The following is a 27,660-nucleotide window of genomic DNA, read 5'->3' on the forward strand; positions in this document are numbered from 1 at the left end:
TACCACAAATACCGGCGTACACGAGACCTCAATACGTCACTGTAAATAGATTGATGGTCCAGTAGTTTATCCTTTACAAGCATGAGTGGGAACGTGGCATTCTGCTACCGATGTTCTAAAGTATGTACCGGTATACATATACATGTAACCGAGTTGTTTGTAGTCACGTGAGCACTGTAAAATGTATATGCGCACCATAGAAATATACCCTGAAAGCAATCGCTATGCAATCACATAACCTTTTCTACGTAGCAAATTGACATTTATGCGTGAGATAAAAATAGAAAAAACTCACAATGAATATCGGCAATGAGACGTTAAGAGATTGATATTAGCCTGGGTGTATTTCGTGAGACATCAAGGTGATATTAAGGTGAGATGACTCCTGTGTTATATACTTTTCCATTTATTTAAGCAGTGGATGGGTTCCCATTTTTAAGAAAATATATTGTGTACATGCATAATGTGAACCTAAATTTTGTGTGGATACATAGCCGGTGTGTTAAGTTTATATAAATTTATAGCCGTTGATACATAGCCTATGTAAATTTTGTGCTGATACATAGCCTACATGCAAATTGGATGTTGATAAACATGTCTAAATTTTGTGTGTTGGGGGGTGGGGGGTGGGGTTGGGGGGGGGGGGGCTCCGTGGCCTAGCGGTAAGAGAACTACCGTGGGTTTCTCCTCCCGGATTCCTCCCACCATAATGCTGGCCGCCGTTGAATAAGTGAAATATTCTTGAGTGAGGCGCTGTCAGTGCTAACTTTACCGTGGTACAGTCTGTTCTGATTTACCACCAATAGTTAATTAGACCGTACCTCTAGGTCACTGTATCTGGATTTGCGCACATTGTCAGCTGATCACGATTATGCCTCATTTCCTGAGTAGATGTCAATCCAGCGCATCTGTACCCAACTGGGTATGGAATGTGGTTGTCTTAGTGTTTGGGTACAATTAATTATTTTTGAGCTGAAGGAAACAATCATAGTTTCAAAAATACATCGTTTGAAGTAAATTCCGCTTTGTAAAAATATTTTATTGACCTGCAGTTAAAACAAACGCTAAATTGTTTTGCACAGGTAACCTCATTTCCCACGAGGCCCGCTTCATCATGATCTCGTGGATGCTTGCCTTTGTAAGAATGCTTAAAGCAGCGTTAAGCCGGCCATAGTCATCCCGTCAGTAACTCCATCTTCATTTAGACATCACGTTTAGTAGAAAGAATTTAACTGATGTTGACATGTCTTAACTATCAAATATATGTGAATTTTAACAGATGATTTCGCCTAAGATTAAAATATTATTGCTTTATGCAGCTGACCAGTTTTCTTTTATCTGCCTTGTATTAAATATAAATATTTATTTTATTAGTTTGTTTTCTTTTATTTTAGTAGTGGTAGTGAGATAAAACACTCAGACCAAGAAACCCACAAATCACCAGGATTTGCCAGGAGTAAAATAGTACAATGCAAATAAAATGACTCATCAGGAAATCCGATAATATCTGGAGTACGATGTATGAAACGTAACCTCCTTATCAAAATATTTACACACGAATGCTGCTTAAAAATATCGGCATTTTCTTGTGTCGACTTATTCCTTCCTGTCGTCTACTCATGAAACTGGTCTGCGACCTTAACTCACTGGTAAAGTACTCAGAACCAAAACACTGGTTTCCAAATCAGCGCGAAATACACCGTACAACTGAGCTTTCTTAGTCTGCCAAAATTACTAAATGCATGATTTCGAAGTTTCTTCGTGTTGCAAACTAATAATTCATGGTGCAAAATTATGGACAGCTATCTTGAAATGTAGAAGTCACCCGCCTTTTTCATTTATTGAACATTGAGAGTTATCTGCCCCTGCTTAAACGATACTCGAAAAACTTTCTTAATATGAAGAAGTGTCCTAACATGTAAAAAAAAGAAAAAAGAAAAAAAATTGGCTTTAAACAAGATTTTTCCTAGGAACAAATCGGTCAGTACGGATATTACGTAATCTTTAATCGTGACGTAAACGGTGCTAGATGTCAAAACAATTTTGTACCGTACAGGAAGAGTACGAATGTGGGACGAGGGCTGTTGTTTTCCTCCCAAAAATGCCCGACCATCGACGGAAAATAAGCATAAAACAATGTGATAATCAAGAGATAATATAAATATGCCCCCAAAAATGATATGCAATTTCTTTTCCGGTAGGCCCCTACAACTGTTTTCATGTTGCTAATAACCATAATCTACTATTTATGTTTTCACTTCCTTTTCATGTATCCCTTGATATCCTGGATAAAAAACGATGACTATAGCAAATATTAAAGCCCTTATTTGTAACCAAAACAAATGTGCAATAGGTACTTTTATTAACTACAAAGCCGACGATTCCCACAATCAAATGCCTGTTTGTGCCACTTTAGTATCCTTCTTCACGTCACAGTCTGAGCTACTTTCAAGTATTTTAGTTACCAATTTCATACAACATCCTATAAACCTTTTCAGAGTTAACTTTTTAAAAATATATGTATAAACTTATTTCCTTATGTATTTCACATTTATTAATCAGTGATCGATAAAATATTGAAAGCTGATGAGTTCACCGTAAGCTACACTGCGTTTTAAGCTTGTATCGCCTCCAACACAAACGTCCCTCGTGTTTCAGAAGAAAGTAAGTCACAATCAGACTCAGGCCTACTGCGATGGCCACCATCTTAACGACGATGAAAATTTGCGTGTAAAACGTCAGGCCAACTTCCTGCGCACATGGTAAATCACGCCTGAAAGGATTCCTGTAATGCGTCAAATGGTAGATTTTCAGTTGACCTGAAATGAAACAAATATACATGATGTGAAAATCAAATACGGTACATCCGGTATCTACGTTTTGGTACCATTTAAGTTCCCTATGATGAGGCAAGTGTCTTGGAACGTTTACTTAGGGCTTTTGTCCGATTCAACACTCTCAATATGCTCTTTATTATCATGCTTTAACAATCTTGTATGCCAAACGTTAAAACTGTGGATCGCTCCAAGATTTCAGTGTTTATCCATGGTAGCTGAACTTACCATAGACAATCCAGGCTACAATGGCAAACCCACAGATGATGTTCCACGCCCGCTTCGACCACTCAGTTCCTGGGTCACGTGACAGCTGCTCTGTTTCTGCCAGCCGATGCACAAGTCCGGTAAACGTGCTACATCCGACGATGTCCAACATACCGCCTATGACAAGGTAAACTGTGAACGTGTTTCCATCGTGACACGCCCTGAAAAACGCTCCTCCTGTGAACAGAAAGTGTCAAAACTAAACCACATAAAAGCTCTCTGCAATCTTAAATGATTTGTGTTAGCTATTCATATCTGAACCATCTGCATCAGAATTTTTACCTGTTGACCAGGTCAATCTGCTGTGCTGCGTGCATGGGATAGTTTCTGATTGAACCATCCTGCAACTATAAAACCACAGAAATAAAATTTAATATTTGCACTAAACATTCAGCTCTCTATCGTCCGTGATTTGGTTGCAGTAAGATATATAACATATTATGCTAAGTGTTTTTCGTTGGTTATTTTAATTTGGTAATAAATAAGAGTTTTTTCGTTTATTTCTTTACTGTTCTATTTTAAACTAAACTTTTCATGGTTATTCTCTTGTAAAAGGCAAAAACTAAAGCAGTTCCTTATGCGAACAATGCGTTAAATATTTGACCAAAGTCAGCAAGCGAGCGTAAATTTCTGGACCAAACTGGGGTTGTTTCATGAGATCTTAATTAAGATGCGAACTCTTTAATGTGCATACATAGACAACTAAGATGCCGTCCTATAGTATCAGTTATTATTCTACTTCTACTATTATTCAAAGTAGATTGATGATTGTTGATCAACATTGTTGATGACGCCAAGCACTGTTGTGGTAGTGCTCAGTCCTGAAATGCTGAAACACACCATTTTCTCCAGAAATATCACGGTGACTTGCACTGTGGTAATGCCGAGAAACGAAATACTGTGTTAAATTAATGGTATTGTCCAAAAATACATGTACTTGATCGCCACATTCAACAGTCATAGGAAAAAATATTCTTACCTATCACAAATTGGACCACGGGCATTATAATTCCAAAAGTCAAAGATAGGACGAAAACTGTGAAAGTCTTGACATCTGTAAAACGTGAAAAATAAGTCGAACTGAAAATACACATAGAAAATGCATTTAAGTCAGCAGAGCACACAATTCATATGCGTCTGACGGTTTGCAAAATGTATTGTCATCAGCAAAAATAATATTTTGGTCTGATAATACACGATAATATACATATCTGCCTCCACATCACTTCAACAAGCAAAAGAAGAATTTCTCCAGGACATTTTAAATCAGCCAGTTATCTTGTAGAGTAAAAATAACCCAACAGGGTTTTACCTCGATTGATAGTCTCTGGTTCAAGTGTCGACCCTGTCCAAAACCAAACTTTGATCATGCGTGTTTAGCTTTTTGACAGGTCGAAACGAATGTGAGAAGGATCATGAGAAAATCTCCAGTAGGTGTAGGGACAGTGTGTTAAGTCTGTGCTCACTGCGTGCACACGCAGTCACGTGGAGGCTAACTGTGAGGTCAGAGGGTGCAGTAAAGGGTCGGTGGCAATATCCTATCAGGCGGAAATGGCCGAGTGTAATTTAGAGTGAGATTGGTTCACGCTTTTTAATATCTTAAATTACATAAATGAAGAAATTGCCCCTGAAGAATAGTGCTTATGGATTTGAATAAATTCAGAAATAACTTGTTCCAAAGGGTTTGCTCCAATGTGAATTGGCAAAATAATAATTTACATTTCTTTCTCCATTTCAATCTTATTTTGCTTTGTTAAATACGGTTGTATATGTACGGTATTTGGCCGAAGTGAAGAAAGATATGGTCCAAACTTTACTTGTAGCCGTTCACTGATGTTAAACGTGTTATAGTCCTCCTCTTCTAGCTACCGCCTCTCCCTCTCTATAATACCTTTCCTCCCCCAGCCCAAAACTACAGCATCTCGCTCTCCATAAAACCTCTCCTCCTCCCAACACAAAACTACAGCCTCCTCCACTCCATAATGCCTCTACTCCTCCCAGCCCAAAACAGCCGGAGCCAAGCTAGTCTTGATTTGATTAAAAGTATTTTAGGATAAGGGTAAAAAGAAGAATAATGATTAGTTTAGGACTTCATAAATCATATTTTGTGCCAAATATGTCAGTAATGTCATACTATACATACCATTCCAGTTTGAGGACATGGATGTGTCCGAGACAAAGCTGTTGGGTTTGTCAAATGTACGAAAGCCCACCATCGCCTCTTCACGAAGACGACGCTCTCCCGATCCACGGAGTTTGTCCGTTCTGTCATTAATCATCGTCATTGTTACATTTTCTAGGGCTGGGGTGAGTATAAGTTGCGGATCGTGATTACATGACTCCAGCTCGTCTTCAGAATGGATAACGCAGCCTGCCAATCGGATCATCGTGAATCACATAATTATGACGTTTACTTTGACGTGTCCGGTATGAAATGTTTACACCAAATGACACGTAAACCTCTAAACATGCTGTATGCATCACAGGCTTTCACCCAAACAATTACACTTCTGTGTAACAACTGAACAAAATGAGTTCTACACACTTTTCATACGGTCTAACAAACCTGCCGATGCACTAACATACAACAATCTACTTGTTCCAGATATTAAAAAGTTTATGAAGGTTTGTTATTCTGTCCAATAGACATCGCAATGCACAAACTGATGAATCGGTTTGTGTACTTATTTATTTATTTATTTAATATATTCACTCGAGAATACACAAATGCGGCCGCTGTGAGTTCAAGTCCAGCTCATGCTGGCTTCCTCTCCGGTCGTACGTTGGAATGTCTGACAGCAACCTGCGGATGGTCGTGGGTTTCCCCCGGGCTCTGCCCCGTTTCCACCCACCATAATGCTGACGGCCGTCGTATAAGTGAGTACGGCGTAAAACACCAATTAAATAAATATATTAATAACTTGTTCCAGATATTAAAAAGTTTATGAAGTTTTGTTATTCTGTCCAATAGACATCGCAATTATTTATTTATTTAATATATTCACTCGAGAATATTTCACTTAAGAGATGCCGGACAAATTTTTTGAGTGGAGGGAAAGAGGCAGAGCCCTGCAAAAACCAACGCCTCGTCATCGGTCAAGTGAAGGTGTACTGACTTGAATTCAATGTATAAACCTGATGAAATGAGCAAGCAATATCCTGGGAATGATCTCTTTGTCCAACATCGTGTAATTAACATTTGTTTACTGACAGGAAGAAGTAGGCCCCATGTTTCGCTCCCATTGGTTCATGTTATTTCACAAACCACGTGTATTTGTCACAAAGTTATGGGCTTTCAGCCTTTGAGAGAATTTTCTGGAGCGACAAACACTTGCCTAAATATTATAAACTTTTATTCTCCAGTGTGTCCAATTAGAAAGCATGCCCTATGCAAAGTAAATTATTTAGTGTAGCTTACTTCCACCACTGCAATTTCTTACACTCATAAACCTGACAGACGTCATATAAGTGAAAAATTCTTCGGTACTACTCAAACCACAAATCAAATGTATAAATTTGCATCAAAAACTTTACACGCACATGCATCAGATTAAATCTAACACAAAATGGTTTTGCTTTTATGGCATTTTATTTGGTTTTCAGCACTATGCAGGGCATTTCACGACACTGTATCCTATGCCTCAGGACCGATATATTCACAATGCTGTCTAACTGTAACGCCATGACAAAGACACCATACATTACATACCACCCTGTCACATTATTATATACCCGGACCAATTCAAACAGGGTATGGACTGTCAACTAACCCTAAGTCCACAAACCAGGGAAATACGACGACTGTCGAGGTCAATATCTCCAATACATGTAGAAAACACCCAGTACTGTGACCGTTGGTGCCATTCGAATTTTGTTAAAACTTTGTGTTCGTTTACAGTAATTCAGAGGATTTCCTAATGCAATTTATCATTATGAACTTCAGAATTTGAAGCATATGTCAAATGAAATTAACACAGAAACACAAACACTTTGTAAATTAGTTAAAAGTTTCGAATGGCAATAACATGCCACCGTAGTCCAGGACTTGAATTCAATGTCTCACCATTACGTTTACAATATAAGATACTTACAGCATAAAAGCAAAGCAGCGACGACAACATAATAGTTGGCAGATGACCAAGCGTAACCGGTGAAATAAAGTCTCTTATTAATTTACCTCAATTAGGCTTTTATTCTAACTGTTCGTATATATGGTTAAATAGCAGCAAATTACCCCCCCCCCCCCCCCAGCCCCCAACACCGTGGATTATGCTGAATCAGGTTAAATAAAGTTGCATTGATGTCACACTGTAGTTGCATTTTATTAGACGTAGAATTAATCAAAATGCTGTGTACAATCATATTAAAACAATGCAAAGGGTCCTGTTCCCTGGGATACTTTAATAGCCCTGGTTTATCAAGAATGCAATATTAAAGACGTAGAGCATGGGGAGTAAACCAGAGCAGCGACGACAGTGTGGTGGCTGGTAAATTCACACGTGGCCAGTGATATACGACGTCATACCAGTTTACCCCATGTAGTGTTTCTCTTCCAACTGTTCATATCAATATATATAAATTATACGTCCCTGGCAGAATTAGTTCAAAGCTGTGATGTAATCACAATTAATAGTTAATTACATTAAGTGTAAACAAATATGAAAGAAATGAGAAATTTGATTTGTTGTTGGTATTTTTTTCTTTCTTTGCAATGACGAACAGTAATCTGTATACTTAATTTTAATAGGTCTAATTTTATTCTATTTGTTTTTTGTATTCACAATTCCTCTGACTACAAGAGACCACTACAATACGGATTCAATATTTTGTGCATGTTTTCTTCCTTTTAGCCTGTGAGTTGTCTTCAAACGCTTGTTGCCTTCCTTGTACAAACGTGCATGTCTCACTAGGACAAACGAAACTCTACAAAGAAAAAACTCGGAGGAAGGGTGATTTCCACGTGTGTTCAGGTGATTTAATTACCTGTAATTGCTAAGGGCAATTGATAACGTGGCCGTGCTAAGACTGGTCCAGCTTCTCTACCACAGTCCCTAACCCCCGGTATGCTTGATGCCGGGATTTGTCGGGGGTCAGGTTGCCCGTGAACGACACGTCAGTCTTTACACGGATTTCGCTCATTTAAGCAATTACCGTTTAAAGGTCGTGCGCGCTTACGAAAGATAAGCTGTGATAAGCTATTCTTAGTCAGTATCTATATATATACATATATACACGACTCGATATTCCCTAATATATCCAGATGAACATATAAATGTGAAGTTCATCGTACTTTAGAGAGAAATTTTTTACTGTTTATTAAATGTGATGATCACCCACCATTCTGAGAAATTCTATACCAATGACGTCTACTAATACAGTTGCCATCACTGCACTTTTGCCTACGTGCAAGACTCTGTTGTCTTTTTCTTTTTACAGGTCGCCTGTACTCATCTATCTGTAAAATCAGTCATACTCACTAAGAAAACTGACTTCCGTTAGTGGCACTTAGCACCATAAGCTCTACACATTTATATGCTAGAGGTTCATAGTACCACAAAGGAAATGTAGTTAAATACTTTTTCTAATTCATAATGTTAAACTCCATAAGATTGGCTTCGAAATGAAGAACTCATTGCCTCCGATGACGTCATAATTATTCCCAAGCAAATGGCCAGCTGGTTAATGAATAACTTGTTCACAATGGCTGCACCGACAAGCGGTTAGAACCAACATCCATCTCTAAAACCACACTGTCGTGTGATCATAACACTACGAGAGATAAAATAAACCTGACTTAAGATTATTTTATATTAAAACGTGTAAAGAATTTCAAATATGGTAGTGTTAGAAACAGGGTTTCCATAAAATTGATATGTTAAAAGACAGGAAAACGTAATTCAGCATCCCTGTTTTTCATTTTTGTGATATAGACTGAAGAGTGTAATAGGTGTTTGTGACAGAACATCGTGCTTCCGGTTTCTCTAGCCCATGACGTATCCCATGTGCGCGCAAGAATTGCAGATTAAAGTTGATTTGTAGAATTACCAAGAAAATCAGACAAAAAGACTTTGTCCTTTAAGTAACAAATGTAATATTGTTTGATTTTTGTTTTGTGTAAAAAGAAGCTGAGTAGATGACCGGAGCTCATATTTGTTCCAAAACAATTCTTTTGACAAATCTTTTCAACATCTAAATATATCATCTTATAATTGTTTCAACACTTAATAATTTCTTAGAGTGAGTGAGTGATTGGGGTTTAACGTCGTACTTAAAAATTTTTCAGTCATATGACGACGAAGGAATCCTTAGAGTGCATGTAATGTGCCTCCTTGTTGCAAGACGGATTTCCACCGCTCTTTTATTTAGTGCTGCGTCACTGTGACCACTTACCGAAGGCAAATAAGCCGCCCCGCCCGAGCCATTATACTGATACGGGTCAACCAGTCGTTGCACTATCCCCTTCATGCTGAACGCCATAATGCCATGATCCGTAATAAGGAAACTATGTATGCGCCTAAGATTCATCCTGATTTAAAGCCACAGCCGAATTTAGGCTGAACCTGCGACTAACAATAGGTCACGGACAGCGGGGGCCTCTGAATGCCTATTGAAATCAGTCCTGGTTTTTCATTACTCGAATTCTTATTTAGCCATTTCCAGTCCAATTTAATAGATCTATTAATGCTTTCTAAACTGCGCGAGACAGAGTCTAAATAAAACTTATTCTTTCATGGTACAAAATTTGCCATTTAGAAGTCATGCTCACTGCTAAGTTAAATGTAGAGCGATAGGGCAGGCGAATAGACTTACATATAAGTCATGCTTTTGCAAACTTAAATTTGGATTGAACCACGTACGTTGATCTTTTTTTACATTCATATTACAAGATGACGTAAATCTGCACGTATATTTCACCATCCAACGATACACGCTGACTATATAAACTAATCGTCGCCTGTTGAATCTATATTTACTGACGTCAATTCCTGTCTGAACGCATGGGCACTGTATAGCACTGAATTACAAGGAAGCCTTTCATTCATTCCACCTCAGAGCGTGTTCGTGAATATCAAATTCTGATCATGTTGCCCATGTTTTTTTCGGTATTTTCAGTGAAAATGTTTGTTCACGCCATTGTCTCTATCCACTGTCACGCCGTCTTTGGAATTAATTACTGTCCAGCGCACCTAATGTTTATTTGCCATGTTACAAATCAGCCTACGACCACTTAATTGCATAACGAGACACAGAGCCTACATAGTTTACAGAGACACAAAGTTTATTTTGGTGCTAATGAAAAGGTGGGGATGCGAAGTGTCGTGTTGGAACGTACCTGGGAGTTGGGGCACGAGTCAACCAACGTATCGCACAATGAAAATAGGAACAGATGTGGGAACGAACGTCACTTAGAAGTACATACCACCCGTTACGTCTAGATCTGACCATATTAAAATATTACAAAACACGCTTTTTCGACAAATCACAGATTTTGAGGATTCATGTACAGCCTATCTCTCCAATCAGTTGCAGGCTACGTGTGTTCTACCGACGTCATAATAACATAAAGTTAAACAATTAAGTCAACATGATGTCAGCAAAGCCATTGGCAGATAACCAATAAACATTTCAGTATTCAACAGAAGTATTCACAGTTTTCAATCATCAAGGGCTAAAATGACCAAATTTCAACCCTTACACTGTTGTCGCTGCTCTGGCTGCTCTGGCTTTAAGCGCCCGGCTTTACTGTTCGTTAGCTAAATATCCCAAGGCCTGGTCACTTTGCATTCATTTGTTTTTATGTTACTGTTTGCTACCTATGATCGACGGTAACATAGCATTTTGAGTAACTCTATACCAGTGACACTGCACTTTTCTTATTACTTACTTCTGTTTAAGCCATAGTGCTAAGGCTGCTATTTGCGTACCTACATGAATAAAACACTAACTGAGGTAAAATTGGAAAAAGGTCGAATTTACTCGGTTATCCGTATGGCCATTTCCCAACCGCCACACTGTGGATGCTGCCTTGGTCTTGCTTGCTATGCAGTTTCTTATTTATTGTATTGTCTCTTATATTCTATGCGTGTCTATAACGGGATTCTGCTGAACTACAACAAAGCATTCCCGAAGCCCAGTTCCCGTGTGTTGTTTTCATAGTATTGTTTGTGATTGTCACGACAACACAACATTTTGACTAATTCTCAACAAGTTACACCTCATAAATTGTTAGTAACATCAACGCAGTTTTTGATTTACCTGATTAAGCAATGAAAGCACATACATAGACAGTTTGAATAAAACTGAGGTAAATTGACATTATTAGCTACATCTAGTCTGTGGATATAATTTTAGGAAGTAGACCAATCAAGTGCGGATAAATATTCGAGCCGAAGCCAGTTGAGTGTTTAGATGCAAGTGATGGCGCTGTATGACATGAAGACGACAAAACAATGTGTCTTTTTAACTTAAAGTAAATTTAAGAAAAGTTATCCTTTTGTTGAAGCGGCTTAATGTGAATTAGCTTTCCGCCGTTGTGAAAGGGAACATCATCAAACCATGAGGTACACCACTGGTACCAGAATTGTGTGGGCTAGAAACAGTCAGGCTCGGCCTTTTAATAATGATGACTTTCAAATGTGGCTGCACTCCTAAAACGAGAGTTATATATTATCACGAAGAGTGACTGCATTTGCATAAAGTGTATTAACGCCCAACGTGTTCACATTCCAAATCCATTAAAAGTTGGTTAATCGAGATCTTAAACCAACACTAGAAGCAGATTTGAAAAATTTCACTATTAATGGAGTTAGAATATGAACACCTTTGAAGAGTGTTGAAACATGACTCTAATAAGTGCAGCCACTACTCGTGATCTTTGCAGTGTTAAATGTAACACTTTGCGTTTGCTCATAACCATAATGAATAATTATTAGTCTAATTTATTGAATCATTTATGAAATCTTAAAATTAACCTTTCTCTGGTCCAACAGTTTTTTAAGATCCTTATATCTAACAGGAGAAATGGCATAAATTTACACATTAAGATGACATTGTTGGATCAGTTGGCGCAGTCGAGAGTGAATATCGATATAAACCCGGTTTGGCAATCTCCAAATGTGAGATATTAATTGGAAGTCAGGCTGTAGTAAGGCGTACTTTGACAAGTCCTATGTACAAAGTATAGTTCCTACTATCTACGGTCTCAGCGCATTAACATTACAACATACAGACACTACCGTTATGATACATGGACACATTTTTAAAATTTTGAAAAGAAACTACCTAAATTGAAGAAGTTATTCCATAATTATTTCATATATAATATTCATCACATGACATGCAGCTCAAAGACAATACACTACGATTAACAGCTGTTCCACCTTCGTAGATACTTCATTAACATTTAATTAAAACTGGTCAGATAAATGTAACTAACATACACGTAAATGCAGTCACACCTCGCGATCTTTACATTGTCAAAGGTAACACTTTGCGTATGCCCATAACCAGGATTAATTATTATTAAAGTTTAATTGATTGAATCAGTTTTAAATTAACATTTTTCTGGTCCATTCAGAAACAAGTGTTTTTAAGATCTTTATATTTAACTGTACAAATGTCATAATTTATGACATTACGATGGCAATGTGAGATCAGCTGATTTGACACATTCATGCGTACAGTCGTGAATCCAGAGTGATTACTTGCACAAACTCAATTTGTTATTCTGCGAATGTGAGATAATAATTAAATATAATAATATTAATATTAAAGTCAGGCAGTAGTAAGGCGTAGTGAGACAATGCCTATATACAAAACATAGTCCCTCCGTTCTATGGTCACAGCGTAAATGGAAGAAGTTTGTTCCATGGTTGTTTTATATATAATATTCATCATGTGACATGTGGCTCAATAACAGTGCACTACGATTTAAATCCGTTCAACCTGTATAAAAGGATTTTGAATTATTTCCATAACTCTTGTTTTCCACATATATGCATGGCTATATTTGAATGAAGGCACACAAGGCTCATATTAATTGCACCGCGAAAGATATTTCTATTCAGACAGACATGTCTGTATTTTTCAATTACTCACAAATTCTAAATTCAAAGCATCTGCTGTAAAGACAACAAAATCAAACAAAATATACACACTGTAAACAGACCTACAATGCTAAATGTATAAATACACAGGTGAAAGACTCAATACTGAACGTGTAGGATACACTTACCCCCAGATTTGGTCATGGCTGCCGACATTACTTGTAGCACTAAGCATGAATTGATCGCCCTACACAGTTCCCAACACTGCTCCCATCTTCTCTGTAACCTGTACTTTTGAAACCCCAAACAAATCAACTCCCACTCAACCTGGGGCTCGAAAAGGGGTTCGTTGCTAGCTCTCACAACCTCTGCCAGTCAGTACTGCTGGCAGAAGATCTTTTCCATTATCGCTGTTTTCACCACCACCCCATACCAACCCCATCTACTATGGCAATCATCACACTGCACATGCGTGGATCAGTATACATAGGTAGAATGAAAAAGGCCAATCTTCTTCATATATTAAAGAGCGTGGTAATTTAGAGAAAGACAGTCTCAGGTAAAGACTAGAAAACTCAACGCAACGTTTTCTGGACAAAATGTGCAGTTTGTAGGTCAATTGGTGGGTAAATAACATAACATTATCATATGTGTTTTGCCAACATTGTTTATGTATTGTAAACAACGTTATGTGTGGGATTATAGTCTGTCCACATGTTCCACCTGACGCTTACAGCTTCACCTGGGGTACCTCTGGGGGCTTTTGTTTTAGTTAGCACCGATGTCCTACATCTTCAAACCACCTTCACAGTGACATTTGAAGCCGTAATTAAGCCAACCAGTGGTTTGATGTCAAGTCAGTGAATGTCTAAATGAATGAAATGTCAGCAGACGACAAGACACAGCTACCGCGTGCTTTCAGCTCTTTTGTGACACGAGGTGAAAAAGAAGCACAAAAAAAGGCAGTTGCGTGTACAGTGGGATGCAGTGTGAACACCATATTGGCGGCGTTGTGCCCGGAGCTTCGTGTCTGTTTGTTTGCTCCTCTCCGCCTTTCCGCATTCAGCGATTTTGCAGGTAATTAAAACACAGTGTAGGTCGTAACTCCTCGACCCCGTGCATGCAAACACCCATCCCCAACAGAAAACAAAAAGAGAGAGAAAAAACTGGAAAACGAAGCTGTCTATCCTCTACGTGTGCGACTCAAAATAAGCGCCCGCTCTGTTTAACCAGGTGGTGCGGATTCCGTCACTTGTTCACATAGAGCTATGGACTCCTTTAGTTCCCGCTAGACCATACGTCCGGGGCCTTTCAGGTGCCCGGCAAGGTGTGCGCCCTGCTTCCTCCACCCATAGACAAGTGTCTGTCAAGTATCAGTGAAATGTAATTGATGATGGAGACAGAAAACGAACAAACAGATATGCAAAGTGAAGAATTGCCCCATATAGGCGTTGGTGCTGTATGTGTGGCAAAAGCGAGACAGCAATATCGCTGAGGATGAAACGTATCAAAATAATACTATTGGATGGTTTTAAAATTCATTTTCATTCGATCGAGTAAAGCCAACTTAACTTTAGGGTGACTTCCTTCATAAACATGAAATAATCAATTCATCGAATGAAGGATATATTTGGAGATTGTACTTGACTATGAAAGGGTTCATCCGTTCATGAAAGTTTCCCGAAATCTGAAATTTCCTGAAATTTCTTACATCTAGCAGAGGTAAAGTCAATAACGGTAATGTGTAAAAAAAAAACAAGTCCTGGTGCCTGTTGCGTTATTACTACAAGTAGGTCAATGCTTATACTCGTTATCAAGTCCTCTATTCTTGATGACAACCATTGTGTCTCAATATAAGATAACTTTAATGGCAGTTAGTGACTAACTAAAACAGGTCTTTCTGATTTTCACCGTTTGACAAAAGTACTCATAAATACTAATAATATTATATAATTGAGTAAAGAGATGTTGCGAGCAAAATTTAAATATACTGTCTGGCTATTCCCCATTAGTACAATAATACTGATGGTCGTTTATACGGAGCTGTGCACACTAAAAATTTGATTTTTCGACCACAAAATATCAACTGTGTTATGGATGAAGAGGTTTGTGTTGTGGGTAGAGGAAGCCCTAGTAGGATGTTTGTACATGAGAAACCTCCTGCCTTAAAGTCGCAGCAAAAGCATGCAGAGCTCGAATTGTATCTCCTTGGCCAGTTGCTAGTGTGGCGCATGGGTTATGTGAATCCGTAAGGGGTGGCCCGTTTAACACCAATAAATTATAATGACATTTATGGGCTTTTGTCACTTTGAGGACAAGTTTTATTAGTTATTATATAAACATTGTTTTACAGATTATCGTGTTTGAAGCAGATGTTCAGCTTTGAAACAAACAAACTTCAGAAATCCACTACAAATTTTTGTGTCGACCCTAACGAATTGCTGTTTTGCAAACCCGCCCGCAGCCTTCACTACAGCACTTCTGGTCAGCCCTACACTCGCTGTCCGACAGGCAGTTGTACCCCGGGATAAACACACAAATACCAACCAATCCAGATGGCGCGGGACATGCCCCTGCAATAAAGAATAACACGATATAAGAAGGACAGATTGATGTTAGGTGGGCCGAATTGCTTAGGTAAATGATCGAATGCATGGTTAAATGATTGAATGTAAGACTGCTGCGTAATTGTGTGGCTAATTTACTAACTCACTGGTAGGAACGGGTGTTTTGGCCTACCACAGTCAGAACATAATTTATCACAATGCCGAGCATTACGGACAGCTGTTCTTGAAATAACAGCAGTGCGTCAGGCAACACTCTTCCGAGACTGCTCTGACGTTAGTTTTGCCAAAACATTTGTTGGGCTAAGGATTACCGCAAACCAAGTCAGAGCGCGCTACATTTATAAACCTGATGCAGTTGTCGTGGCAGTTTGTCATGGCGCCTTGGACCCAAAACCGAGGCAAGGACTCAAGACCAACTTAGGTCAACTTTTTGTCGTTTTTACTCGATTAGCAAGGGTGTGTGCAATGTTGTTGTTGTTGTTGTTGTTAGAACTCTTTGGAAAGTGAAGGCAAGAAAAGTTATTGACTAGTAAGCCCTTTTCGGCATACACGTGCATCCTTTACTCCTTAGGTTAACAGAAAAAATGTCCAGTGGTGAGTCTGCATTCATCAACTGTTTCGCAAATGTGGTAGCCTAATTATCCTAGAATGTCTCTGAATTATGCCACTGTATATTGAGTACTTTGAATTCAGCAATTCCGAAATGGCCAACGAACCTTGCAGTGCTGAAACCTTTTTTGAACACAACAGAATCCTGTTTTACAAGGACATTTACCGTGTTGGCGAAGCTCTTCACTGCATGACGACACGGAAGTTGTGCGACTGCTTCGTAAAACAGACCCCTGCTTATAAAACCATGCATAAGCAATGAGATAAACAAAGTGTAAATCTGACTTGCCTGCATGATCTTGGACCCCCAGGGCTCTCTTGCAAACCTTGTTACAACCTTCACTGCAGCACTTCTCTCCTGTCACAGATAAATACAATCATTTTTACAGACCAACAATCGTACAACTGTGGTGAGTGTAAATAGATATCACGCTAACACCTTTATCTTATTTATCAGTTGCCGACAACCCGGATTGAACATCGTTATAACTCTTCTTGTATGAACGCTAGTTTTAGAATGAATAAATGTGTGCTTGGTTGTAACATCATACTTAAAAATTTTTCAGTCATGTCACGACGAGGTGTCATTAGATGCGTGTATATACATCGTCTCTTCTTAGGCTGAGCGCCAAGCGAGGCAGCAACAAATGACGTTTTGAAAGTCTTTGGTTTGACCTGATCGGGTTTGATCCTGGGCCTCCCCGCCAGGTTACGTTAGAGGCTGCCATTCCCATAATACACGAACATGCATATGTTGTACAATAGTAATAGAAGTAAACTGTTCTTCAGCATGTTGTAAAACACCAATTACACAAATAAAAATCAAAAAGTACAATCATAGTTTTCCTCGTGTTTACCACCAATTATCTCATCACAATCTACCAGGGAGTTCAAAACTATCTCTCTGTGAGTTTAACAGGTGTAAAACCTCACTATCCAGTCACATAATCTTGTCTGTGTGTATCTCTGAATCATTGTTTTTTTGTTTAACAGTGCCTCGTTACGTCAATGTTGTCAGCACTTACCTCTTCCCAAGTATGTTCACCTTGGTTATGTGGTGTGCTGGTGATGTTCAGTGTGGTCAGCACTTACCTGTTCCCCGGGCAGTTCACCATGGTTATGTGGTGTGCTGGTGATGTCAGTGTGGTCAGCACTTACCTGTTCCCCGGGCAGTTCACCATGGTTATGTGGTGTGCTGGTGATGTCAGTGTGGTCAGCACTTACCTGTTCCCCGGGCAGTTCACCATGGTTATGTGGTGTGCTGGTGATGTTCAGTGTTGTCAGCACTTACCTGTTCCCAAGTATGTTCACCTTGGTTATGTGGTGTGCTGGTGATGTTCAGTGTGGTCAGCACTTACCTGTTCCCCGGGCAGTTCACCATGGTTATGTGGTGTGCTGGTGATGTCAGTGTGGTCAGCACTTACCTGTTCCCCAGGCAGTTCACCTTGGTTATGTGGTGTGCTGGTGATGTTCAGTGTGGTCAGCACTTACCTGTTCCCCAGGCAGTTCACCTTGGTTATGTGGTGTGCTAGTGATGTCAGTGTGGTCAGCACTTACCTGTTCCCCGGGCAGTTCACCATGGTTATGTGGTGTGCTGGTGATGTCAGTGTGGTCAGCACTTACCTGTTCCCCAGGCAGTTCACCTTGGTTATGTGGTGTGCTGGTGATGTTCAGTGTGGTCAGCACTTACCTGTTCCCCGGGCAGTTCACCATGGTTATGTGGTGCGCTGGTGATGTCAGTGTGGTCAGCACTTACCTGTTCCCCAGGCAGTTCACCTTGATTATGTGGTGTGCTGGTGATGTCAGTGTGGTCAGCACTTACCTGTTCCCCGGGCAGTTCACCATGGTTATGTGGTGTGCTGGTGATGTCAGTGTGGTCAGCACTTACCCGTTTCCCAGGCAGTTCACCATGGTTATGTGGTGTGCTGGTGATGTCAGTGTGGTCAGCACTTACCTGTTTCCCAGGCAGTTCACCATGGTTATGTGGTGTGCTGGTGATGTCAGTGTGGTCAGCACTTACCTGTTCCCCAGGTAGTTCATCTTGGTTATGTGGTGTGCTGGTGATGTCAGTGTGGTCAGCACTTACCTGTTCCCGGGGCAGTTCACCATGGTTATGTGGTGTGCTGGTGATGTCAGTGTGGTCAGCACTTACCTGTTCCCCAGGCAGTTCACCTTGGTTATGTGGTGTGCTGGTGATGTTCAGTGTGGTCAGCACTTACCTGTTCCCCGGGCAGTTCACCATGGTTATGTGGTGCGCTGGTGATGTCAGTGTGGTCAGCACTTACCTGTTCCCCAGGCAGTTCACCTTGGTTATGTGGTGTGCTGCTGATGTCAGTGTGGTCAGCACTTACCTGTTCCCCGGGCAGTTCACCATGGTTATGTGGTGTGCTGGTGATGTCAGTGTGGTCAGCACTTACCCATTTCCCAGGCAGTTCACCATGGTTATGTGGTGTGCTGGTGATGTCAGTGTGGTCAGCACTTACCTGTTTCCCAGGCAGTTCACCATGGTTATGTGGTGTGCTGGTGATGTCAGTGTGGTCAGCACTTACCTGTTCCCCAGGTAGTTCATCTTGGTTATGTGGTGTGCTGGTGATGTCAGTGTGGTCAGCACTTACCTGTTTCCCAGGCAGTTCACCATGGGTATGTGGTGTGCTGGTGATGTCAGTGTGGTCAGCACTTACCTATTCCCCAGGCAGTTCACCATGGTTATGTGGTGTGCTGGTGATGTCAGTGTGGTCAGCACTTACCTGTTCCCCAGGCAGTTCACCTTGGTTATGTGGTGTGCTGGTGATGTTCAGTGTGGTCAGCACTTACCTGTTCCCCGGGCAGTTCACCATGGTTATGTGGTGTGCTGGTGATGTCAGTGTGGTCAGCACTTACCTGTTTCCCAGGCAGTTCACCATGGGTATGTGGTGTGCTGGTGATGTCAGTGTGGTCAGCACTTACCTATTCCCCAGGCAGTTCACCATGGTTATGTGGTGTGCTGGTGATGTCAGTGTGGTCAGCACTTACCTGTTCCCCAGGCAGTTCACCTTGGTTATGTGGTGTGCTGGTGATGTTCAGTGTGGTCAGCACTTACCTGTTCCACGGGCAGTTCACCATGGTTATGTGGTGCGCTGGTGATGTCAGTGTGGTCAGCACTTATCTGTTCCCCAGGCAGTTCACCATGGTTATGTGGTGTGCTGGTGATGTCAGTGTGGTCCGCACTTACCTATTTCCCAGGCAGTTCACCATGGTTATGTGGTGTGCTGGTGATGTCAGTGTGGTCAGCACTTACCTGTTCCCCGGGCAGTTCACCATGGTTATGTGGTGTGCTGGTGATGTCAGTGTGGTCAGCACTTATCTGTTCCCCGGGCAGTTCACCATGGTTATGTGGTGTGCTGGTGATGTTCAGTGTGGTCAGCACTTACCTGTTCCCCAGGCAGTTCACCATGGTTATGTGGTGTGCTGGTGATGTCACTGTGGTCAGCACTTACCTGTTCCCCAGGCAGTTCACCTTGGTTATGTGGTGTGCTGGTGATGTTCAGTGTGGTCAGCACTTACCTGTTCCCCGGGCAGTTCACCATGGTTATGTGGTGCGCTGGTGATGTTCAGTGTGGTCAGCACTTACCTGTTTCCCAGGCAGTTCACCATGGTTATGTGGTGTGCTGGTGATGTCAGTGTGGTCAGCACTTACCTGTTCCCCGGGCAGTTCACCATGGTTATGTGGTGTGCTGGTGATGTTCAGTGTGGTCAGCACTTATCTGTTCCCCGGGCAGTTCACCATGGTTATGTGGTGTGCTGGTGATGTCAGTGTGGTCAGCACTTACCTGTTTCCCAGGCAGTTCACCATGGTTATGTGGTGCGCTGGTGATGTCAGTGTGGTTAGCACTTACATGTTCCCCGGGCAGTTCACCATGGTTATGTGGTGCGCTGGTGATGTCAGTGTGGTCAGCACTTACCAGTTTCCCAGGCAGTTCACCTTGGTTATGTGGTGTGCTGGTGATGTCAGTGTGGTCAGCACTTACCTGTTCCCCGGGCAGTTCACCATGGTTATGTGGTGTGCTGGTGATGTCAGTGTGGTCAGCACTTATCTGTTCCCCGGGCAGTTCACCATGGTTATGTGGTGTGCTGGTGATGTTCAGTGTGGTCAGCACTTACCTGTTCCCCAGGCAGTTCACCATGGTTATGTGGTGTGCTGGTGATGTCAGTGTGGTCAGCACTTACCTGTTCCCCAGGGAGTTCACCTTGGTTATGTGGTGTGCTGGTGATGTTCAGTGTGGTCAGCACTTACCTGTTCCCCGGGCAGTTCACCATGGTTATGTGGTGTGCTGGTGATGTCAGTGTGGTCAGCACTTATCTGTTCCCCGGGCAGTTCACCATGGTTATGTGGTGTGCTGGTGATGTCAGTGTGGTCAGCACTTACCTGTTCCCCGGGCAGTTCACCATGGTTATGTGGTGTGCTGGTGATGTCAGTGTGGTCAGCACTTACCTGTTCCCCAGGCAGTTCACCTTGGTTATGTGGTGTGCTGGTGATGTTCAGTGTGGTCAGCACTTACCTGTTCCCCGGGCAGTTCACCATGGTTATGTGGTGCGCTGGTGATGTCAGTGTGGTCAGCACTTATCTGTTCCCCAGGCAGTTCACCATGGTTATGTGGTGAGCTGGTGATATGATCAACACTTACCTGTTCCATGGACAGTTCACCTTAGTTAATTTTTTTATTTATTTATTTGATTGGTGTTTTGCGCCGTACTTAAGAATATTTCACTTATACGACGGCCGTCAGCATTATGGTGGGAGGAAACCAGGCGGAACCCGGGGGAAACAACCATCAGCAAGTTGTTGGCAGACGTTTCCGCGAAGAGGAAGCCAGCATGCATTTGTTTGATTGGTGTTTTACACCGTACTTAAGAATATTTCACTTATACGACGGCCGTCAGCATTATGGTGGGAGGAAACCGGGCGGAACTCGGGGGAAACCTACGACCATCCGCAGGCTGCTGGCAGACGTTCCCACGAAGAGGAAGTCAACATGAGCTGGACTTGAATTCACCGCGAGTGGATTGGAGAGAGGCCACTGGATCATTGCATCGCGCTGTGCATTGTTGTGTACAAGTGATGTCGATGAGGCCAGCACTTACCGATTCCCCAGACCGTTCACCTTGGTTAAGTTGTGTACAGGTGATGTTAGTGACTTACCTGCCGCACATTCCGAGTCCTCCAGGCAGTTCACGTTGGGGTCGAATATACAGATGCCAGCAAGCCCACTGGATTGCGGACAAACACCCATACGGTCCATGGCGAACACTGAAAATATACTGGAAGTGAGCATCGCACAGTACATGTTATTAAGAACATACCTGCGGAGGAAAACGGGTTTTTAACGCCGTACTCAAGAACATTTAACTTATGCGATGTCGGCCGGTGTAACGTATATTGTGGTAGGAAACCGGGCAGAGCCCGTGGGAACCCACGACCATCCGTAGGTTGCTGACAGACTGAAAAGAGGTTAAAGAATTTGGTCAAATCGTTAGTTATCCCATGAATATAAGATATGTTTAATCATACTGCATATGTTACCCTCAAAATACATATGTATCCTTCTGGATTGATATTGGGACCAATTTGTTTGTGCGCAACAGGTTTTGTGTTCGAAATACATTATATATGCTGGCATTAAAGGACAAGTCCTCACAAATTTGGCTAAGGGCAACGCGAATGACAACACTATAGATGTTTAATAGAGGATATTTCCTGATAACGCCTTTTGGGTGATGTGCCCTACTCCTTGCAGAACACGTGTCGCTCTGAAATGCTCGCTTTACATCACTGCCATCAATAGGAAGTTGGTACAAACATCTTAAGCGATAACGTCACTGAGGGCACCGTGATGAGAAACTTGAACCAATTTTACTGCTAAAGGCTGATTACAGGTTTGCACAAGGACATTAGTAAAGATGCTAAGTCTAGACAAACCACAGAGGTTAGAACGATCAAGCTTGTGTTGTGGGAGCAGTGATATAGAACGAGCGAAAAATATTCACATGCGCTGCAAGGAGTAAGTGATATGCTGTGCTGGACCAGAAAAATAGCTTTAGTGAAACCCTGACGTATTAATTTCTGCATGCTGTCAAAGTTTTAAATTGGTTAAAAGAAAAGAACACATTTTTACAACCTACACCTTAAATGAAAGAGCTATACTTAAAGTTAAATAAAATATCTAAATTTTCTGTCAGCAGCGCGTATTATTTGAGTATTTAACAGTTAAACATCGAATGCTTGGAAGTCTCTTTTACGCCGCCATTTGAACAGATTACACACGTTATCGTGCTTGGCGTTGCCCAGTAGCTCTTCAGGACATGGCGTTCCAGACACATTGTGGCAGACAACAGCCGCGCATGTAGGTATGATGTGGCCCTCTAGCACATCCCAAACTCTACCTTTTCAAAGCTGGCTTTCACAGACCTTAAAATTAACCACTAGCACGATATAAGTACGTATTTAGCTGAGACTGAAAATGCACGTTAAACATATGGTAAGAGTAAAACCTGACATCACAATGAATATTCAAGAGGAGGAAAAGAGGCTGTTCATTGGACAAGCCTGAAACATGGCGGGTCTATCAATGTGCCTCGAATCAGTGAATTTTGTAGAAAATTACGATGTTTAAAACCGTTTTTCTCTCTTACGAAAATTTAAACAAAATCTAAAAAAATAGAATTCCACGCAGATTGTATAGCTCTTTCATTTAAGGTGTAGTTGGTATAAATGTGTTCTTGTCTTTTAACGTTTTTCTTCGTATGTAAAACTAATATATCCCATATACGTTCTAGTGTAATCAGTTTTTGTTATATTTCGGCAAGTTTAGAGTCCGTATTTCTGCCGAAGTTAGAAAGGCATTCTTCATGAGGGAGCGAATTAAAGTCCTTGTGGAGGACAGCTAGCACTTTGAGTTCGAATCCGGGTTCTTCTTTCCTTTTTATCTAGAAAATATACTTTTGTATGAGTAAAGATATAGGCCAAATTATGATAAATAAGTGTTACCACGAATTTCAATTCCTGTCATTTAGTATGTTATTTATCTGATAGGTCAAGGGCCATTTGTGTCTAATACACACAAGGACATTTCGATTGTATGACCTACACATCATCCACATGGGAATGGGCTCACTTCAGTGCCTGTTTAGAGCTTTAAAACGCACATTTCTGCTATAGGTGCAAATGAGGAGTAAACTAGAATTGAACAAAAAGAAGTGACCTTGTGAATGTAACTCCAACCATGTTAGTTTGGCTTCTGAAGGTTTATTCATTTGTCAACAGCAAGAAAACTCTGAGTAGAATAAAACCACCCCCCTGTGAGTATCGTATGAGGATCACTAATCACACAGCTCTCAAGCGGTTTCTTCACGTTGCAAGATCTTACCAGAACATGGACACTGACAATGTTCCAGGGCTGATCCCTCCCTAAACACATTTTTATGGCAGCGCAACAACTGCTAGAAAGGGGTGAAAACTAGTTACAACGTGATGAATACAGCGGTATGATGAGCTACATCTGCGTTAATAGTGACAAGATTGCGTCCCCAGATACGGAAGTTCTCTGAACTATCCACGTCAACCTGGGCTATTTACACTAATAAAGACATAAAACAAGGTCTTGCTGCTGTTTGAGGAACCAGGTTTTAACGGTGGTATTTAGCCGTGTAAAACATATAACACCAAAGCTGTTAGGAAACTGTATGTACCATTCGTTAAACTACGAAACAATGCCATTCACCTAACAAACTGCTCACACACTGCGCCATGTATACTCCGGTTGCAATCTCTTTGCTGTGACACTTACCCTATCCGTCGAACTCCCCTGGTCCAAGACACTGGTCCCCAGTGGACTATTTAACCACCAACAATCCTAAATACCTATCCCCGCTGACCTACTAGCAACTGAGTCAAATACAAATGGGACTGTGCAAGATTTGCCTGTGGACCAATGTCATGTAGCCTACTTTGATTCACCGACTGTGGAAGATGAAAGGGATTCTGGCGAACTCCAATAGAAACACGTGTTGTTCGCTTAACCGTAGCATGAATGTCATGTTCCACTGTCTTTTCTGGTGTATCTCCAATTTCTCCCTCCAGTGTTGCACAAGACGATTCCTCAAGCTGTACCCTTGCGTCACTCTGGTTAGTTCCGGACCCGTATTTATCTATCGTATTAAAACTTCAGTCAAAAACATTCAAACACATCTACAAATAGCTGTTTTGTTCTAGCCAGTTTGAAATTTGTACACAAACCTTTACTGCAGGACAATGTACTAACCACAATTTGAACTCACTCCAATTCTGAGTTTGGCTTTTTAAAGACTTGCAATTTATGACTTAAGTCTTAAGTTGCTTGATAAATACGGGCCCTGGTTTCCTATCTCCTGCTTGGCTCTGGTTAGTCCTTGCTCCCTCCCCTGCTTGGTTCTGGTTAGTCCTTGTTCCCTCTCCTGCTTGGCTCTGGTTAGTCCTTGTTCCCTCCCCTGCTTGAACCGTCCACGAACGTCCCTAATCCACTGGTACACTGATGGGTCATTCTTCCCATCGGGGCCATCACGAAAGCGTCCAAGGCGCACACTAGGCATTATCCATCGTGATGCACTAGGGTTGGAAACACGTTCAGTCAAAGCTGACACAGCATCAGTTGGTTTCTTTGTTCTTATAAGTTGTGCCAACTTACCCTTAACTAGTCTGGCCTCTGTTCCTGGAGAATTAGCCGCGATTCTAGCACGTTATAACGCCTCTTCTAGCTCTGCTGTCCTGGCTGGCTTATCTTGGTTACCCATCACTCTGATACTACAGCTTACGTGACGGTGCGAAAAGACGCAAGAACTGTATGTGCAACAACAACAGATGACTTATCTCATGCAGTTTACATGGTGAACTTGATAATGATCTCCCGTGTACAGGGAAGCCACTAATAGCATGAGCTAACACTTACATTAGAACAGCTAAGCCTAACAAGGTAAGGGAGATAACCCTACCCACTGCAAGCATTTAGACACAGTTGGAACTCAAAATCAGCAAACTAAGCCGGGTTATTGCCGTATGCATCCAGACAAAATTGCACACAAACTAGCACCATTGTAGTCACCCATACATACAGATTCCACAGCATTCACTGAATCTCTTAACTCTCTGTTAAACAATACCTGTCACAAAATTTAGCAGATCCACTGATAAGTTTCACATACTACACAAATTGTGTAACTCCGAAAAACGAAAGCTTCACTGAGACTCAATATTTCAGCATTATATTATGCCATTATCAGGAGTAATATTAAATGGGCAGCAACGAAATATGAATTGGACTAGAGAGTGTAGGCTTAACATATCTAAATATACATTTATCAGTAAAATAACTTGTGTAGTACAGTACACGTAAGATTATGCAAGCAAGAGACAACATTACACCAAAGGTCTAGACAGGGCAACTACCTGTAACTGTATCTGTCACCATCTAGCCAGGTAATCTCTAGTCTCTAATCTATAAATTACAGTAGGCCTACCTTGGAGTTTTCACACTGTCTTAACACTCAGTGTTCTCATTTTTTGACCTCTGAGGGTTAATTCATTTGTCGACAGTGGGAAAACTTTGAGTAGAACACAAACAACCTGAGATAGAAAGATAGAAAAATGACAATTGTGTATCCAGTCATTATTCTGTGTGTACTGTAATTGTGTACATGTTTCGCCATTAACCTGATGTGCACTGTAACTGTTTACATGTTTCGCCATTAGCCTGGAGGGTACTGTAACTGTGTACATGTTTCGCAACTAACCTGGTGAGCACTGTAACTGTGTACATGTTTCGTGATTAGCCTGGTGTGTACGGTAACTGTGTACATGTTTCGCCATTAGCCTGGTGTGCACGGTAACTGTGTACATGTTTCGTCATTAGCGTGGTGTGTACGGTAACTGTGTACATGTTTCGCAATTAGCCTGGAGAGCACTGTAACTGTTTACATGTTTCGCCATTAGCCTGGTGTGTACGGTAACTGTGTACATGTTTCGCCATTAGCCTGGTGTGCACAGTAACTGTGTACATGCTTCGCAATTAGCCTGGTGAGCACTGTAACTGTGTACATGTTTCGCCATTAGCGTGGTGTGTACGGTAACTGTGTACATGTTTCGCAATTAGCCTGGTGAGCACTGTAACTGTGTGCGTGTTTCGCCATTAGTCTGGTGTGTACGGTAACCATGTACATGTTTCACCATTAGCCTGGTGTGTACGTTAACTGTGTACATATTTCGCCATTTGCCTGTTGTGTACATACATACACTGTAGCCATGCGCGAGCGCATGTTTCTAGATTCATAGGGTAACAGATTCGAAAACTAATTACGCACTACTACATACACCCTCATGTCCAAATGGGTCACACACATTTGATGGATCACACGGATAATGGTAAAAAAAACGATCAATCATTAAAGTACCCTACTTCCCGATGTTCATATTGCTACATATTACCGTGTTGGCCACATACCTGAAATGCCTGTAATTGTCAGAATAATGAACACCAACAGCTTCATTTTGGTAAGTCTGCGTCGGGGACCTATCCTTACTGAACAGACTGTAGGAAGACTTGGCCTGACACATGGGTGAGGTTCCATGGGGTTGATGTTTCCGACGTCGGACCTCAGATGTGATTTTTACCCATGTTACCAATGCGTTTTTTTTTTTTGTTTTTTTTTTTTTTGTTTCCTCTTTTTTACTTCTTTTTTATCTCAGAAATTTCTGCTGGCTAAGTATCGATATGTGACAGCTATAGAAATGTAATTGTTTTGATACTAAAACAGGGATATCTTATGGTTTTAACGGTAACACCTCTAGAGCCTCATGGTGTCATGCGGGAAGTAACATGTGCATGAGCGGAATTACTCTCTTTAGGCAGAGATGTGGAGAGAGTAGACCGCGACCTAAATTACGTGTACAGGCACAGTCAAGTGTGCCCGCGAAGTATTCTGTCGGCCAATGATACAGTGCATATGACCTCAAAGACGTGTGAAGACCTAAGCGGCGCATAGGACCGTTATTGCTGGGTCAGTCCCTAAAGCGTTGTACTCGCTTCTGTCTCCCTGCCCATTCTCGCTGTACCAGAGTTCATATCCTTTCATCACTTCAGGGTTGTCTCTTGGCATCTGTGCCGGGTAGTTCGAGATCACTTTAAATACATGCTGGACGTTTTGACCAATGGAGGTTAGAGCACAAGAGTTGCTGTGACCAATCAGACCGTCCGTCTTAAGTCTGCGCCATAATTCTGAGGTGACATGATCTCGCAACTTCTATGAGATTTCTCTGATAACAACACACAT

At 41.4% G+C, this 27,660-nt stretch overlaps 2 protein-coding genes across 2 annotated transcripts; both read right to left on the reverse strand.

Annotated features, from left to right (window-relative positions):
• Positions 1–1,962: 1,962 nt before the first annotated feature.
• On the reverse strand, positions 1,963–13,561 carry LOC135474011 (uncharacterized). The gene is made up of 5 exons (XM_064753992.1): positions 13,336–13,561; positions 5,245–5,472; positions 4,081–4,155; positions 3,063–3,278; positions 1,963–2,819 (listed from the first exon to the last, which is right to left on the reverse strand). Exons 1-5 carry the CDS (start codon positions 13,361–13,363, stop codon positions 2,593–2,595), a joined length of 774 nt encoding a protein of 257 aa, XP_064610062.1. The 5' UTR covers positions 13,364–13,561; the 3' UTR covers positions 1,963–2,592.
• Positions 13,562–15,436: 1,875 nt separating this feature from the next.
• On the reverse strand, positions 15,437–26,924 carry LOC135473990 (WAP four-disulfide core domain protein 3-like). Its single transcript, XM_064753965.1, has 4 exons — positions 26,832–26,924; positions 21,503–21,610; positions 16,613–16,681; positions 15,437–15,720 (listed from the first exon to the last, which is right to left on the reverse strand). The coding sequence occupies exons 1-4, from the start codon at positions 26,875–26,877 to the stop codon at positions 15,578–15,580; spliced, it is 366 nt and encodes a 121-aa protein (XP_064610035.1). The 5' UTR covers positions 26,878–26,924; the 3' UTR covers positions 15,437–15,577.
• Positions 26,925–27,660: the final 736 nt, after the last annotated feature.

This window comes from Liolophura sinensis, chromosome 8 (assembly GCF_032854445.1).
Source record: "Liolophura sinensis isolate JHLJ2023 chromosome 8, CUHK_Ljap_v2, whole genome shotgun sequence".
Classification (NCBI taxonomy): Eukaryota; Metazoa; Mollusca; class Polyplacophora; order Chitonida; family Chitonidae; genus Liolophura; species Liolophura sinensis.